Genomic DNA, 16232 nt, shown 5'->3' with positions numbered 1-16232 from the left:
ATTTAAGCAGATGTTACTTTGGTGGCAAAACTGTAAATATAACCAAAGCCAATTATACACTTGAACCCTGTGCACTGTATGAGTTCCATTATTCTACCTATGGAGGTTGATGTGACGATGTCATGCCCCAGGAGCACTACTGGGTAGAAAGGTAATTATGATGAAGGGGGATTAAACAGCCTGCTGTTGACTAATGTGTGTTCCATTCCAGATGAACTAATACTGTGCATATGAAAAAGAGAGAAAAGGGGAAAAAAAGCCAATGAATGGAATGAATACAAAACCAAGGATGGTAATGCATCTACTAATTATTGATATAAATATAAGACACAAAGAACTGCCATCTTAATGGGGCTTCCACTAATTTTAATTGCACTCTTATAACATGGGATGACAGGTTGGCAGCACAGGACGAAGGTCTGTTTTCATTTTCACTGGAATTCATGTTATTTCTGTGTTGCTACTGCTTTCCAAACAAACAGGATCTGCTAAGAGCAAATTAAAATATCTGGCAATGTTTCTGAAAGAAAATAGAGACTGTATTTTATCAAATGGAACAGCTATATTCTGCATGCGTTAATAACTAAAATGTGTACTAAAACAACTGTTACAATTTTCTGAAAAAAGCAGTAAATACACAGTTTTAAAACAGGCGAGGTGCAGTATCTGCAGATCACATCAGACCAAACAATACAGTCTTGGGGCCACTTCAGTTCAGTGATCTTTCAGGTTCATTCAGCAAGCCTAATTGTGGCCATTTTGTCCTTTTGCATTCCCTCTACCTCTCTATAAGAATGGACTCTTTTATCGGTCAGTGTACCTCAGGGGCAGCTCAACACTCCAGCCTGCTGCTGCTGACTAACGCACTTTGGTCCCTCAGAGAATATAGCTTTAAACGATGCCGTTTACATTATTTACCACATCATACATTTTGGTCTAGACACACAAAACATAATATTTTTTCTACAGTTTTTTTTTTATCTTATGCAGCACACAGGATATGAAACCAGCTAGGTTTAGTGTTAGTGTTTTTTTTTTTCATTGGGTGAAGGCAATACATATAAAAACATTAAAAACATTTACTGAGACAAGATTTGGGTCTTGTGAAAATGTTAAAAGCTATACTTGGAATGGTTCTGTGATACCTACAGTGGGCAGCAGTGAGTAATGTTTGTTTACTTGAGCTGTATGTGTCTTCAGCCAAAAGAGCTTATAAGTTTTAAATTTGAGATACCTCATCACTTTATGCGTATACAGTGTTAGCTATTCGTTTATTGGGTACCAAAGCACACAAAAAAGACAAAAAGCATCATGGAAAGTAAAAAAAAAAATCAGCAGAACTTGAAGGAACAACAACAACGACACGCATACATCAGAAGAAAGGAGTCCGTTTTGGCAGGGCACATGTGATCAGTGAGATAAACAAAGCCAAATAAATCACAAAGTGTGTGACAGAATAAGTATCAAAAAGACAGCCCCAGCAGGTTGTGTGTTTCTGCTGCCTGTAGGCTTGTGAGCATGCCAGCACAACAAATGGCATCTCTTTTGTCCCTGTGTGTCTTGCACCACATCAATACACGCTGCAAGCCGCTCCTCTCCTCTACTGTCCGTTTAATTACCCTCATATTCCACCACTGAAAAGCACAGTTGTCTCAATCAGTCTTTGGCACGGTCAATGTGCCGGCATGTCTCAGTGGTATAGATCACAGTGCGACTACTTTTACACCGCCTTACAGACAGCAGATCTGTCCTTGTGTCTACGAAGAAGCAGCAAGTACGTGTTAGTTTGCCAAGATAGCTTTGTGCTGAAAGAGTGTAGAAGTTTTGCCAGGCCGCCCGTCCCCTCTGGTGTGCGTCAGCATTAGTTTTGAATCCTCTTGGACTCCATTTCACTGTCCCCCATGGCTAACACATTAGCCGTGCCAACCCCTCACATCTGGATGCTTAAAAATACAAAGAAAAGGAAAAAAATAATATATAACTAATATGCTTTGGAGAAAAGTGTGCCAAGAACATGCAAAGTGGATGAGGTTCAGGAGAGAGTGCTCTTCACGCCCTTCTACGGCTCAGAGGGCAAATGAAAGAGGCTAACTGCAAACTTAAAATTAGATTTAGCACCTAGTCAACATACAAACTGTGGACATTGGCTGACACCACTGCCACTGAAAGTGCTATTACCTCTAGTTCAAGGCCAGCAAAGTAATGAAGACTAATGATCTATTACAGAAACCATCTGATACATTTCTTCATACATCTGTCTAATGGTAGGACCTCTCTTCATGGGACGTTTTGGTCCCCTTGACCTCATGCTGCTCATTAGCAGTTTGGCGAAAAATCTCATATTCACATTTTCCAACTTACTCCAGATGTATTCAATCAGCTAGAACATGTTTTGTGTGCAAATGATTCATCTTTACTTTACTTTACTTTTCTTTACAGAAGCTACAAGGCTAACATTGCTAACACTAGAAGTCAATAGTTACTCATATATTTTCTGTAAATACACACTCAAACGACACCCAGCTGTAGGTGGCACAGACGTGTCACTGTGAACTATAAAAATGAGCTAAACTTCATTTTTTCATTTAAACTTCAAATGTGCTGTGGTCAGCCATTTTAGAAGACGTGATGAACACTGTGCTAAATTCGAACACCCTTCTTGAGCAGACTGATTCAACTTCATTCAGTTCTTCATTGATCATGTACGTCTGTCGAAAACGGAAAGTTGGGTGAAAATCCTTGAAAGTCACGGATTTGAAGGAATGACAAGATGAACAACAGTGGTTTTGTTGAATATAAACCTGTAGCTACCCCTAACCTCAGGTATTCACAGATTTCTCTGACTTTTCAGTAAAAGTGATTTCTATGAATTCTTCTGAAGAAACGCTGAGGTGGATTCATTCAAAGGCCACACAGAGTTATGCTCAGCCAAGTTTAGCTTTAGATTAAAAATATGTCAGAGAACTCTGACAGGCTGCGGAAGCTGTTTCCTCGCAAGATGCTGAGGAGGGAAGCGCTGGTATTTGAAAGCTGCAGACTTTGCCAATATACACCGCTGTCACTTATCTACCAAAGGGGAAAGCGGTGGGAATGGTATATTTCCCACGGCGGAACAAAGATCTGAGCACACGAGAGCGGCAATACATGCTTTCAAATGTGAGAAATCATTTTCTCACACGCGCACACACACACCCTTAAATGTCAGTGTTTGTGCTGCACCCTGTAGCAGGCTAATGAAGCTGCTCTTTTTCAGAGAAACAGCCCAGATTCTGACAGCCCAGCCCAGCCAGAGCCCGCTCCATATTACTTTCTCCACTTTCACTTACATACCTACCTGAATGAACTGTGTACTGAGCACATAGATGCCTGAATTCCTCTCACTTTCCTCCTCAATGACTTTCACAGCCACAAACTTGCTGTTCTCCACTTTCATAAAAAAACTGTGGCAGGTGTCGCTACAGGATTAGTTCAACTGAGCCATGTCTGTACACAGCATCATGGAAAACATCATGAATCTAGTTCTCAGGAACACAACATAAGACACACTGGTGACACACAAGAAATGGTTTAAATCTGAGATATGTGTCATGATGTTTTGTGACCTCACATCATACATTGAATTTACGCTGGCATTGAGATAACCCCATGTTTTATTATTACTTTTATATAAATGCATTTTATATAAATACTTTTATATAAACTGTGAGGTAAAATAAGCAGAAAAATGCCATATTATATTTGGTTCATGCTATTTTCACTCAGAATATTAACAAGACATAAAGACATGTCATTTGACCTGGGGTAGTTTTGCATAAATCACTTGGCTTCCAGAGGGCACTACGACCCAAAAAGCTCCTCATGAACCTCACCTTTAAATCCAACCTAAATCTCCTCTTGAAGTCATTTTGCCATTTTCCTAATGGCAGTTGCTTTGGCAGCTAATTGGCACAGAAGTAATTACAATAATGTAACAATTATTGGCAGCCGTGGGTGGTTTTGTAATATGAGCATAGCAGTAGATATACTGAAGCAATTCCTCTGCAAAAGTCAGAGACCAGCCATCATTTATTTAATTCCCAAGCATTTAATAAAAAGCCATTAAGTACAAGTTATTCATTTCCAGGGGCTATTTCTGAAGAAATCTGATGGAAGATAATTCACTTTCATAAGAAAGGAATAAGCCAAAGGAAAAAAAAAAGTGAGAAACAGGACTTTTACAAACTGAAGTTCCACAAATTATTAGAAGTAAATGGAGCTCCTAAGAACCATACAAGACCCATAAGACCACTGAAACAGCTCCCACCCAAGAAACAGCACTTAAAGCTTTCTTCTTTGAGAGACAGGAGGAAAACCGAGCTTCACTCTTGCTTAAGACATAAAAAAGGTCCATTATGAGAAGATGACTCAGCAACATGGGTCTGAAAGGATGTGTAGTTGTAAAGGACCATTAGGGAGAAAAGGAGTGCCTGTAGCTGCTTGTGTTCTTTGAAAGACAGACTGACTGAGCAAGGATTCAGACCTCCAAACTACTGCAAGTGTCAGAAATAAAACTACTTCTAAGACCTTCAGAGGCTGGAAAACTATCCCAGCAGATTTCTTTGTAAAAATGAGAGCTACTCCAAAAATAACAGTAATGGAGTTGGCGGGCAGACCCTTAAAGCCTCGAATGACTCTATACTTCTGTTTCCAGTTTATGGATATGAAGAGATTTAAATAGAATTACAGCTCATGCAGAACCCAACACATATACAAGAGGTTTTTTAAAAAACAGATATGTTAGGACAGTGTCTGTATGTTTCTATAGGCTGTCTGTCATATTTATACGATGTTTCACTCAAAGGTCCTCTGCTGCCTCGCCCAGATTCAGACTGAGGTGCACAGAAGAAAGGCTTTCGATACGAGTCCATCACACTGACCTTTCTTGTCCCCGAAGAAGAGTGTCTGCTGTGCGGGGTTTGACCACTGGAGGGAGGTGTTATCATTGTAATCCACGCGGCAGGTCATGTTGGCTGTGCTCCCCTCCACTACCGTCACATTCTGGGTGACAGGGAACTGCCCCTGGCTGCCTGTGGTGGGACAAGAAGGGGAGGAGGAGGAAAAGGAGGGAGAGGGAGGTCATAAATTAACCACGGTGACCACTGACATGCAGTGCATGTAATAACTTAGACTTTATAGCCCATAACAATCTGGCTTTGAATCTGCTGTTAAATGTATCTCAGCAAATTAGAAGCACCAGCAAATTATGAGCGTCTGTGTTCCCTGTGGTGATGAAGGTGAAGTGTGTGTGTGTGTGTGTGTGAGAGAGAGAGAGAGAGAGAGAGAGAGAGAGAGAGAGAGAGCGAGAGCCTGATAAAAGCCAGCACTGGTGAGATGCCTGTGAATAAACCATGATGAATGAGTCACAGAAAGTGTCCACCATTCACCACGCTGCTTCACACTGGTTCACTTTAGGCCACAGCACCTTGTGTGGAGAGACTTTTTTTCTGATGCCTGATGGAAGGAAATCACACATTCACACGCTATGGCAAACATTTCCTCTGAAATCAAGGGTACTAATAGGTACCTTGTCTGCTCCTACTGCAGTAACAACCTCAGACTAGATGTTGGAACATGTCTATGAGAATTTGACTGCATTCAGCCGTGAGCACCTGAGTGATGTTGGATGATTAGTTTTTGGATCACAATAGCCAGTTCAAATCATCCAAAAGCATTGGGTGAAGCTCCATCTCAGTGCAGGAACTGGTTTACACCCCAATAACCTCCACTTGGCATTGGATGTGCTTCAGGGTGTCTCATTTCAGTTGATGCTTTTCTATGGATTATACAAGTGTTATCCATGTTTGTCGCCCCAGTGATCAAAGCTTAGTTCATATTAGCAAGTGTGTAAATGAGAAAGTGTATGAAGTTCATTCATTCATTCATTATCTGTAACCGCTTATCCAGTTCAGGGTCGCGGTGGGTCCAGAGCCTACCTGGAATCATTGGGCGCAAGGCGGGAATACACCCTGGAGGGGGCGTGTATGAAGTTATTTAAACAAATCATTTAAAGGACCACTAGGTACGATTTGGTATTTTTGCTCGTGGGTGCCACCTACAGCTGTGAAGTGTAATTATTTTTTACAGCACTGTCATGATATCAACAGATTTCTATTGTGAAAATAGTGATTTTGAAGCTGTAAAAGATAGGAATACTAACCAGTGCTTGCCTGAATATTTGACAGGGCACAGGTGAACCAGCCTGACATTGGTATTAACCCTCATGTGGTGCATTCTGATCAAACATTCCACTTCATCACAATTGCCAAATAGTTGGACCTAACGAACAAGAAAATTGCCAAATAGATCATACATGGTGAGGAATCGCTTTGATCTCTAAGGTGCTTTATTGCAGATTGATGTCACTATTACTGTTAGGAATGACACAGATGGCTAATATACGTCACTGATACACCCACATGTTAGTGGTAATGATGACATCAGTCTAACAAACTCTAAGCACGTCTTATATTTGGCTGCTTTCTGAGTCTGTACAATGGCCTGATAAACCAATCACAGCAGCAACAAATGCTACTGCACAGCCTATAGTATCTACAACACTGGTAGCCACTGATTTATGATAATATTACACTCTAAAGTGGAAATCTGCCTCAGTGTTGTCTGAGAATGTCATCTCCTAACGGACTGCATCAACCAATCAATTTCATGCTGTGGCTGTATTCATCAAATACGCAGGAAGCGTTATTGTGTCGGTGCATCCTTTTCCATGGCTATAAGCAAGCTGTAATATGACTGAATACATAAAGATGAGTTATAATGTGGTGTATGCCTCATTTGCGTGGCCAAACTGGAAAGTTCAACTTGTCTACAAACAGCATACAAGCTGTTTTTCTGTCTGGGGTAGAGCTGCTGGGTAGATACACCAATAAAATCATCAGAATTATTATTAATATTATTATTTACTTTAGCGATTGTTTAAGAGTTACTGTACCTACAATGTACTCTCTAAGAGACAAGCTTGGTCTTAGTAACACAGGAGGATGATCTCAGGGGACTTGACTGACATGTTGGGCTTAAGCTGACTCTTATAAACCCAAAAACACCTTGTTAACAAGTATATGTCCATTGAAAGGTAATTGTCCAATGCCGTCTAATATAACCAAAGCCCAGTGTTTGCAATCTTTACCCTATGTGCCTTTGACTGAAAACCAGTTAATGTTGGATGCGCCTTTAACTGTGAGCTAGAAGGTAAATTAGCATAATGCTATGACCATCTTCCTCCAGCGTCTTCTATCTGAGTGATGACTCAGCTTCACACGGGAGCCTTTCTTGCTTACAGCAGCAAAGAAGAGCACACAGTAAACAGCAGACTCTAAACATATTCATTTGTAACACTTTTTTTTTTTTTGGTGTTGCTTTATATGAGAGGCCTGTGACACAAAACTGAAATTCTTTATTAGATAGTTAACTATAGGGTTAGTTCAAACTAACCTTGACTTTTCTTTCTTGTCTTTCTGCAGTGAATCACGGCTCTAGCTATGGCAGCTTCTGCTTAGGGATGGATTACTGACTGATCCACTAGTGCGGTCAGTAACATATTCCTTGTGGGGACAATGACGACACACAGGATATTGCACTTTGAGGTAATCTGGTTGTAGCACAGATGTGGCGTTATTCAGAATAGTTCTAGAACCTCAAACTCAGAGATACAAACACCAACGGACATGGTCGCTTATAAAAAGAACTACATTTACATATGTTAACTTTTAGGAGATGTTTAAGGAAAGCTGCAAAAAAAAGATATTCCGGAGCTCTGTCTGTTCATCCACTCATCTTATCCTCTGACTCCGGATCAGCAGTAATTGGTAGCATGGCCTAATTAGAGCTAGTCATGTTTGTCTGGGAGCTGCTACTGCTGAAGCTGGGTGGCAAATTGACACATAATCCCAACCACGGCGAGCTTCGATCCGTGCTAGTGACTGTCTCCACTCTCTTTTGGGAGGGGAGGGAAAGTAACCCAAGTGTGTGTGTATATATATATATATATATATATATATATATATATATATATATATATGGTTGGGGATGTCCAAGCCCAGCCTAATCACCCAGCCTCAGTGGATTCTGCTCTGTCTTACTCCACATTTGTTCTCCTTGTGTTGCTGAGAAGTCCCCTAATTGCACTCTGGCTGCATCTCTCCCTTCGCTTGCTTTTTCTTTTTTGTTCTACTTAAGCCGCCACATGACTTCAGAGTGAAGCTCTTTTACCACTGAGCTAATGAATATGCAGCTCCAATCGCATTATAATGCCCTACAAAAACAGCACAATGCACAGCCATTGCTTCTTGGCCTTAGTGCTCTGGTCAGCACAATCTGTCACATGCAAAAGTCAGAATCCGAGCTCCCCCTCTATTTGGACGATATGCTCTGTTAGGTTTCTGAGCGACATCTAGCTAACACACACTCTAACTAACTCAAACATGGCATCTGTGTGCACAGTTTAGGGCACTATTTTTATTTATTTGCTGAGTCCAAATGCTGCTGTGGAGAGACACATTCAAGTGTGCATACACAGCTTATATAACCCCCATAGAAATGTATGGAATGAAAGGGGATGCTTTTAAACAGTTATACACTGGTGTAAGTCAAAATGCCCAATGTCAAGCGTGGGTTAGAGGGCAATTAAAACCTCACTATTTGGCTGTAGAGCAGTGGAACTGTGTTTAAGCTCCATCTACTACCTGTTTGATGAGTTAGAGAAGCTTTTGTGATCATAATCGAGGACCAGCGCCTGACCTCACTAGTGTCCTTGTGGCTGAATGCCATCAAATCTAATCTAAAGCCTTCACAGAAGAGAATACACTGTTACTGCAGCAGAGGAGCAGATCACACACTGATACTCTTAATATGAAAGATAAATGAGTAAGGGTCTAGACATTTGGCCAAATAGTGCTTTTCAAAAGGAACTAATCCAATCTAATATGCGCCATAACAATCTCACAGTGCCAATACACGAATAAACAGTAACTCTGCCGTAAAATAAGCAGAAGTGTGTTCTGTGTAGATGTATGAACAGCATCACTGACCTAAACCTATGCATACAACTCTAGACATGAGCTGATGTAGTAATATCTCATCATTCCTAGAGGTCATGTATGAGTGATTATGGGATTACCACAGAGTTAATCCTCTGTTTTGACACTTTCCAAAAGGCAGTCAGCCCTCAGCTGGGATTCCCACTAACATTTATGATTGTTCTGCTCTCATGAAGGTCACCTGTCTCTAACATGGACCCCATGCTACTTAGGTGTTGTGGAAAGGTGTGGAGGATACATGCTTCCCTCATTAGTCCAAGAGCGTATGAGCTGAGTCTGTGGAAAGGTGTGGAAGGCTCGGGCTCTGAGGTTTAAACAGTCGGCCTGAGTCTGAGAGAACGGCGCTGGGGGCAGAATCAGATCAAGGCCGAATTAAATTGAGTCTCAGTTTCAAAGTACCCACTTGCTGTTGCTCCTAAATGAAATTGGAAAAAGATGCTTGATTATTGAACTCCCAGGCAGACACCATCAGCCAAAAGTCAGTGACTCACCTCCAGCCCTAATGCTCTGAAATGGCCTGAGTCTAATTGTTGATTACCTGTTAGAGTATTTGGCTCCAACAACAGCTTAGGAAACTTTCTCCACAGACTTATCTTGTCCATTCTCAAAGCCCAGAAACCCAAGACCACACAAGGTTAAGCAGGTTCCTCTAGATCGGACCTTTTCACATCATTTTACTCTGAATGTTTACTGTTTAATCTTAACATTTATTCTGTAGCTTCAATGAGGCCAACATCACGTGTTGATGGCAGTGAGGTAGTGATTCCTTAAGCAATTACAGATTCATAAAACTGAAGCTTTAAAGACAAAAAAAGCAACATAATGTAAACAAAAAGTCCTTCCTAAGACTTTAAGGTCATATCAAAGACCATTAGGAAATTACTTCATAATGCAGCACAATACACGTGGTACATCCACCAGTGTTTAAAATATGACTTATACATACAGATACGCCTATTTTAGGAGAATAATTCTTCTATCTCCAATGCATACCATGCCTCCTGACCGATCAGTAGTCTGGACACAATGTAACTACATACAGGATTGATAGTGATAGGATTTACAGCTTTAGGTCAGCAGCAGCGTGGACTGCCAATGCACTGATACTCGCCAGGATTAATACACGGAATTTCACTGCATCAGTTAAGAATGACAGACATCGATATTATACCAGAGGAGAGAGCATTAGAGTGCGTGCAGCTTAGCCTGACTGCTGAAGTCTTAATCACAAAGCTCAAAGAGGCAAAACTGGGCAGCGTTCCTGCTAGGACACAATGATGTGTCACACAAAAGAACTTGGACAAGATGAATAGATTATTGTCTTACAAAGATTATGTGTAGGCTTACATTTGTCCAAGACATGGCGCTCAGCCGATCCACAAATCTAGGTCGCTCATCACACAATAAATATATTTGGAAGTAACTATGTCTTTTCAGTTTAAAAAAAAAAAAACCTTCAAAGAGACACAAACATTTGCACAAGCATTAAACAAAACACACCTCAGCTGCTTAGCACTAATATTTTACATGTGCACCTGAAAAGGCTATGTGAGGTATTTCTGAGGAGATGAAAGATAATCCACTTACAGGGGGGGAAACAAAGAATAATTATAACAGGAATTTAAAGTATATAAAGATATAGAGAAAATGGGATCCTGAAATACATGCATGACCTTGTAGAGCTACAATTATATCACCATCAGACACATGGTACTCAAATTTCTCATTTTGGAGACACAATGGAAATACAAGGTTTTCTTCTTCTTCTTCTTCTTCTTCTTCTTCTTCTTCTTCTTATTATTATTATTATTATTATTACTATTAAGATTCCATCTTGGATCATGAAAATCAACATAAAAAACGTCCCAGAATGCAGACTTTAACATGAATAATTAAAAGTGTTTGGGATTTTTCTTGGGTTTGAACTTTGGAGGTGTGGAAAAATATTTCTGCATATTTATTTCCCAAAAATGGAAAGTAAGTCTCCTGAAAAAAGCAAAATATTAATAAAGTGACTTGGTGCACACACAAATACCAAACATTTGACAATCCTTTTGTTTAGTTTTCGGTGTCAATTATTATAATTTTAAAAATGCTGTTTCTACTTTTTACTGAAGCTGAAAAATTAACTACCTGTCTTTTGGAACGGAAATTTAAAAACATGTATACATTTTGTACATAAAGTACTTACTTTTATGGAATAAACGTTCTTGGAAGTTATATAAAGAACTATAAAACCATGCCAGGCATTTGACCAGTTTCTAAAGCCTATAATCACAATGTAGCTTGCAATGAATCTCTTTAATTTAAAGTCATATAGGAGCAAGGACAGTGGAAGGAATCTATTTAGAATTAGGTCTCTGACGTATGAACTTTATTGCCTGTGCACCACCACATGAGGAGCTGAACCTTTGACCTCTGTTTCTGAATGTGTGATACTCCACCATTTTAGAGCATACACATTAAAGTTTATACACTTAATAAAGGCTAGAACTGCCATAGGGGGTTTATCTATACAATCCGACAAACTCTGGAGATCTTCCTGAATAAAATATGCAACTGTGTGTGGTTTGCGTGCGCCTGAGGATGGAGCAAAGATCAGTTTAATGCATTCTAACATTGATCAGGCATATGAAAAGAAAAACAATTGCTCCACTCCAACTATGCTGAACAAATCATGGTATAAATCCTTTTAGATTTCATTAACCCTGTTGAACAACATGAAATAGGTGAAGAAAAGATAGGATTTTTTTTTTTTTTTTTGCTGTGTGTGGGTTAAAAATGTAATAAAGAAAATGAATATCAGCTAATAATACCTTTATTACCTCATAAAAAACGTGACCTTTTATCTCGGGGTGTTTTTGGGCATGTGTGTTATTGATTTAGAACTATAACACTGTCGGTGCTCGGATATTACCTTCCACACTCTTCCACTGAAACAAAAATAATGAAAGTAAATTAATATACAATGAAAGTTTATTTATTTTTCTGCACACAATCTACATTACAGTTCTGACTCACTGACCACATTAACACATTGTTTTTGCAAAGCTTTTCTTCAGCCATTTGCATAGTATTTGTAGAGATGGAATTTTCAAATCAGTCACATTTTAAATTAAGAAAGACTTTTGAAAAATGTAAATAAGGAAATTATCTTTTCATTCATTTATAGTCTGTATTAAGAAATTATCTTGAATATTAGAAAAAAAGGTTACCCATAAATCTTCCTCCTGAAGGTCCTTGGTTGTTTTGCTTTTTATGATAATGTCCTAAATACTAATTTCGTTATGATTGGAATGTGAACTTCCAGACAATATGCTACATCACTGTGGGACCTCATGAATCAAGCTGAGGGAATCGGCTGCCTTGTGTGATAAGGTATGGCACTACCACCACTATGTTTCAGAAATTGAACACCATCAGAACATCACAGTCTTTTGTCTCATTGAATACAAGTCTCTGTACAAACAAGTCTTGACTGTCCTTCTGTCCTTTACATTACATTTTAAGTTATGAATAATTAAGGGTTGCTTCTTGCTAAAGAAACTTCACATTGTTTGGAATATCAAAGGTCAAAGGACTGGCACTCCATACAGGGCCACAAAATATTTTTCATACACGTACTTATCATTAAAGTAAAGAAAAAATATATTGCATTTTAAGTTTTTTTACGTCCATTGTATAGTATCAATGACATAAGGAATGTCTTCTTAGGATGTAATTTCAGAGGTTGTTATTGCTTGGCTCTAAAATCAGCTACTGACTAGCAACAGATATAGTGAACTGTAACTCTCAATGCTTTTGACAACTCTCATGACAATATAATATAAAGTACCAGTCAAAAGTTTGGACACCTCTTCTCATTAGTCACTGGTGGAATAGGGCTATTCACTGCACAGATCTATGTACCAGCCCCTACCTCTATACAACCCAACTTATGGTCTCAAACACATTAAGATGGTGAGCAGTTCTGCAAATTAACTCTCGATGAGGCCACAGCTGTTCACTGAAAACCGTTCCAGGTGACAACCTCATGAAGCTGATTGAGAGAACGCTGAGTGTGTGCAACGCTGTCATTAAAGCAAAAGGGGGCTTCTTTGAAGAATCTAAAATATAAAACATACTCTGGTTTGTTTAACAATTTTATGTTTACTACATGATTCCAAATGTGTTCCTTCATAGTTTTAAAGTTTACAATGTAGAAAATAATAAAAAAAAAAAAAAAAACAAAGAAAAACCATTAAATGAGAAGATGTCCAAACGTTTGACTGGTGCTGTACATTCACAACATGTGGAAAATGGCCCAAAACAAAGGAAACCCTCCCTGAGGGGGTGAGTCCAAACATTGGAATGGTATGGTAAATATTGTATTACTCTGCTCAAAAAAAACAACAACAAAAATAAACCCTTAGCAACAAGTACGATAACGCAAAGAGCAGAGGGTTAACTAAGCAATGAATGCCCATTACTTTAAAGAAATGATTGCTTCAACAGGTTTGTTTTTCCTTGGCTTTCGCAGCTGAAAATAACTACCTTGCTCATTACCAACTAGGTAGGCATTTTGAAATGCCTCCACATCTGTGCCATAAAGAATCCTATTATTATTGATGCCACAGTAGCAGAACTGTCCATTACTGCATTTTAATTCCCAGATACAGTAAGTATATTTATAATTTCCAATTCCATGGATGTTTTGTTTAAAGTAACTTTTTAATAACATGTTGTTCTAATGTACTCTCATTTGTTTCAGTGTTTCTACAGTCTTCCAAAAACAAGCTGCTGTTCACAAATAGATCCCATTGCGCTCTTCGTCCTGTCTCACTTTACCGCTCTGTTCGTCACATTTCAGCTGGGATATGGTAGTTAGTCTGTAGCCTGTGTGAAAATCTTCTTAAACGCTAAGCACCAACTATATGTCAAATAAATAAATACAGTGGAATTTGAGTTCCTAACTTGGGTTAGAATTTGCACTTAATTTAATGCAAAATGACGAAAAGGTGTGTTGTTTTTGGCTGCAATAATTCAATGTACAGTGGGACATCTGTGCACAAATGGCCCAAAGATCCCAAAATATTCAGAAAATTGACTAAATTTGTCAACTTTAAACGGGCACTTTGGAAAGGACCATCCGCTCACTCCGTTATCTGTAGCTCATTTCACTGGCGCTTTTCCAACAATATGGGCATGTAAGGACACCAACGAAAGGTGTTCAAGAGCTTCTGTAACATGGAGGTAAACAGGGTGAGTACACTCACTTCGCCTGTTTTAGTTGGTGTTAGTTAACGTTAGCTTGACTTGCTAAACTCGGTGTCTCAGATTATACTGGGCTACGTAGCTGCATTACGAAGGTTTAAATTTGATGAATTCGAGTTTGACTTCGATCACATTTACAAGAATAACGGTACCTCTAAATTTGAGTTTAGCTTATTGCTAGTCTATTGTCATGAATAATGTTGGTTATTTAGCTAGATACTGTCATAACAGTCAGTCATAACGGTGTTTTACTGCGGCGTTGTTCAGCTGTTGTCCACCAGTGACGCCACAGTTGCGTTCAAGAATTTCCGTAGCGAGCTCGGGTTTTTCCGTGAATTTAATAAAATTGTCAGGTTTAAAGCAAATTAAGCTGCTATTTTCATTTTAATTCATACTTATATATGTCAGTAACTAAAATAATGTGAAATATTCATGGAGGTCCATTAAGTGGGGCTTAGCCTTTAAATAAAAATAACAACAATTAAATAACAAATCTCAGCCATAGCAGACAGGTCAGTATGTACTGAAGCAGCTGGGCATGGGCATAAGGTCACCATGACCAGTATTAAGTGCTGACAGCGGGTGTATAAAGCCCCCAGCGTTGGACTGTGGTGCAGTGGAACTTTATTTGCTGGTGTGATGATGCACCCTTATATTTTTGGGATGAGTTGCAGTGGTGTCTGGAATCCAGAACACATCAATCAACACCAGTAGCTGACCTCACAAATGCTCTTGAGGGGCAAGTTAATATCCACAGTCTTTTGAAAATATGCCGTAGGCACTCTTACTTATTTACTTCACCTTATTTAAATTTAAATATCAGAACAAGGGTCAAGTTAAATCAACTATACATCCACTGACTGCCTGGGCACGGAAGAAAAAATAACAAAAATAAAGAATAACACTGTGTTTTTTTCTGCTTGATAACCTTCTTTTATTTTCACCGCAAAGTGTTTGGGTAAACAGCCAAAATACAACAATTTCGGTTTCACCGTCCCGATACTTATGCAGCGCACTGTATCACAGCATAGCATCATAAAGACAACATGCCTGCAAACGCGTCTGCGGAGGAGAAGCAGAAATCAGGAGGAGAAAGAATGAGCTATGCGCCCAAAAAGCTTTTTTCAGTTTCAGCTGACTGAGCCACATAATGGAAATCTAGGCCTTGATGAATGGCCAGAAGGCAGTGGAGCAGAGCATGGCAGAATAAACTGTAGGCTGCAGGCACGAGCAAAAAGCTAACAAATAAACTGCAGAGCACTCGGAGGGAAAAGGTCTCATCTCAATTCATTACCCGCTGATATCACCTCCCATTTTCAATCTGGACTGATGTGCAGTCTTTATCCACTATATTAAAGTTTACAGCACAACTCAGAGGAATGATTTTGTGCATCTCTCTCTCTCTCTCTCTCTCTCTCTCTCTCTGTCTGTGTGTGTGTGTGTGTGAGAGAGAGAGAGGCAGCAGGGTGTCTTCAGGTGTCACTGAAAACACAACACACACTTGACCAGGCCTACAGTGACTCCCGATGGCCACAGAAGACTCAGATAGCAAAAAATGTATCTTCCGGGGCAATACCTTCTCCAAAAGTGTGACTTTTTTTTTCCATATCAGTGGAATGCAGACCTGAGCAGAGCTTTAAACAGATCCATCAAACTTCTATCCACTACGACTTCCTCACAGATCCACTGATAGCCCTTGAGGACGTAAGTCAACTGAACAAGTGTTATTTTATTTTATTTTTTTCCTCCCAACCACTTATGAGTGAAGCCTGTGGAATGAAAGGCGCGCTTATCTGATCGTTCTCCTTTTCAAGTGAGCCACAAGGCTCGGAGCCAGCCGAAGATTAAATGGGATCTAATGGGAGAGGTGATATTATTTGTAATTCT

At 39.5% G+C, this 16232-nt stretch overlaps 1 protein-coding gene across 5 annotated transcripts in view; it reads right to left on the bottom strand.

The window, feature by feature from the left end:
- The window catches only part of cadm2b (cell adhesion molecule 2b), a 221380-nt gene that overhangs the window by 52413 nt on the left and 152735 nt on the right, over positions 1 to 16232 (bottom strand). For all 5 annotated transcript variants that reach the window (XM_066678964.1, XM_066678948.1, XM_066678973.1 and 2 more), the window contains exon 3: positions 4917 to 5066. In XM_066678964.1, coding sequence (XP_066535061.1) covers positions 4917 to 5066 — 150 coding nt within the window. The remainder of the gene's footprint in view (positions 1 to 4916; positions 5067 to 16232) is intronic.

This window comes from Hoplias malabaricus, chromosome 1, assembly GCF_029633855.1.
Source record: "Hoplias malabaricus isolate fHopMal1 chromosome 1, fHopMal1.hap1, whole genome shotgun sequence".
Lineage (NCBI taxonomy): Eukaryota > Metazoa > Chordata > Actinopteri > Characiformes > Erythrinidae > Hoplias > Hoplias malabaricus.
The sequence above is the reverse complement of the archived record's forward strand: the minus strand, read 5'-3'. Positions and strand labels throughout refer to the sequence as shown.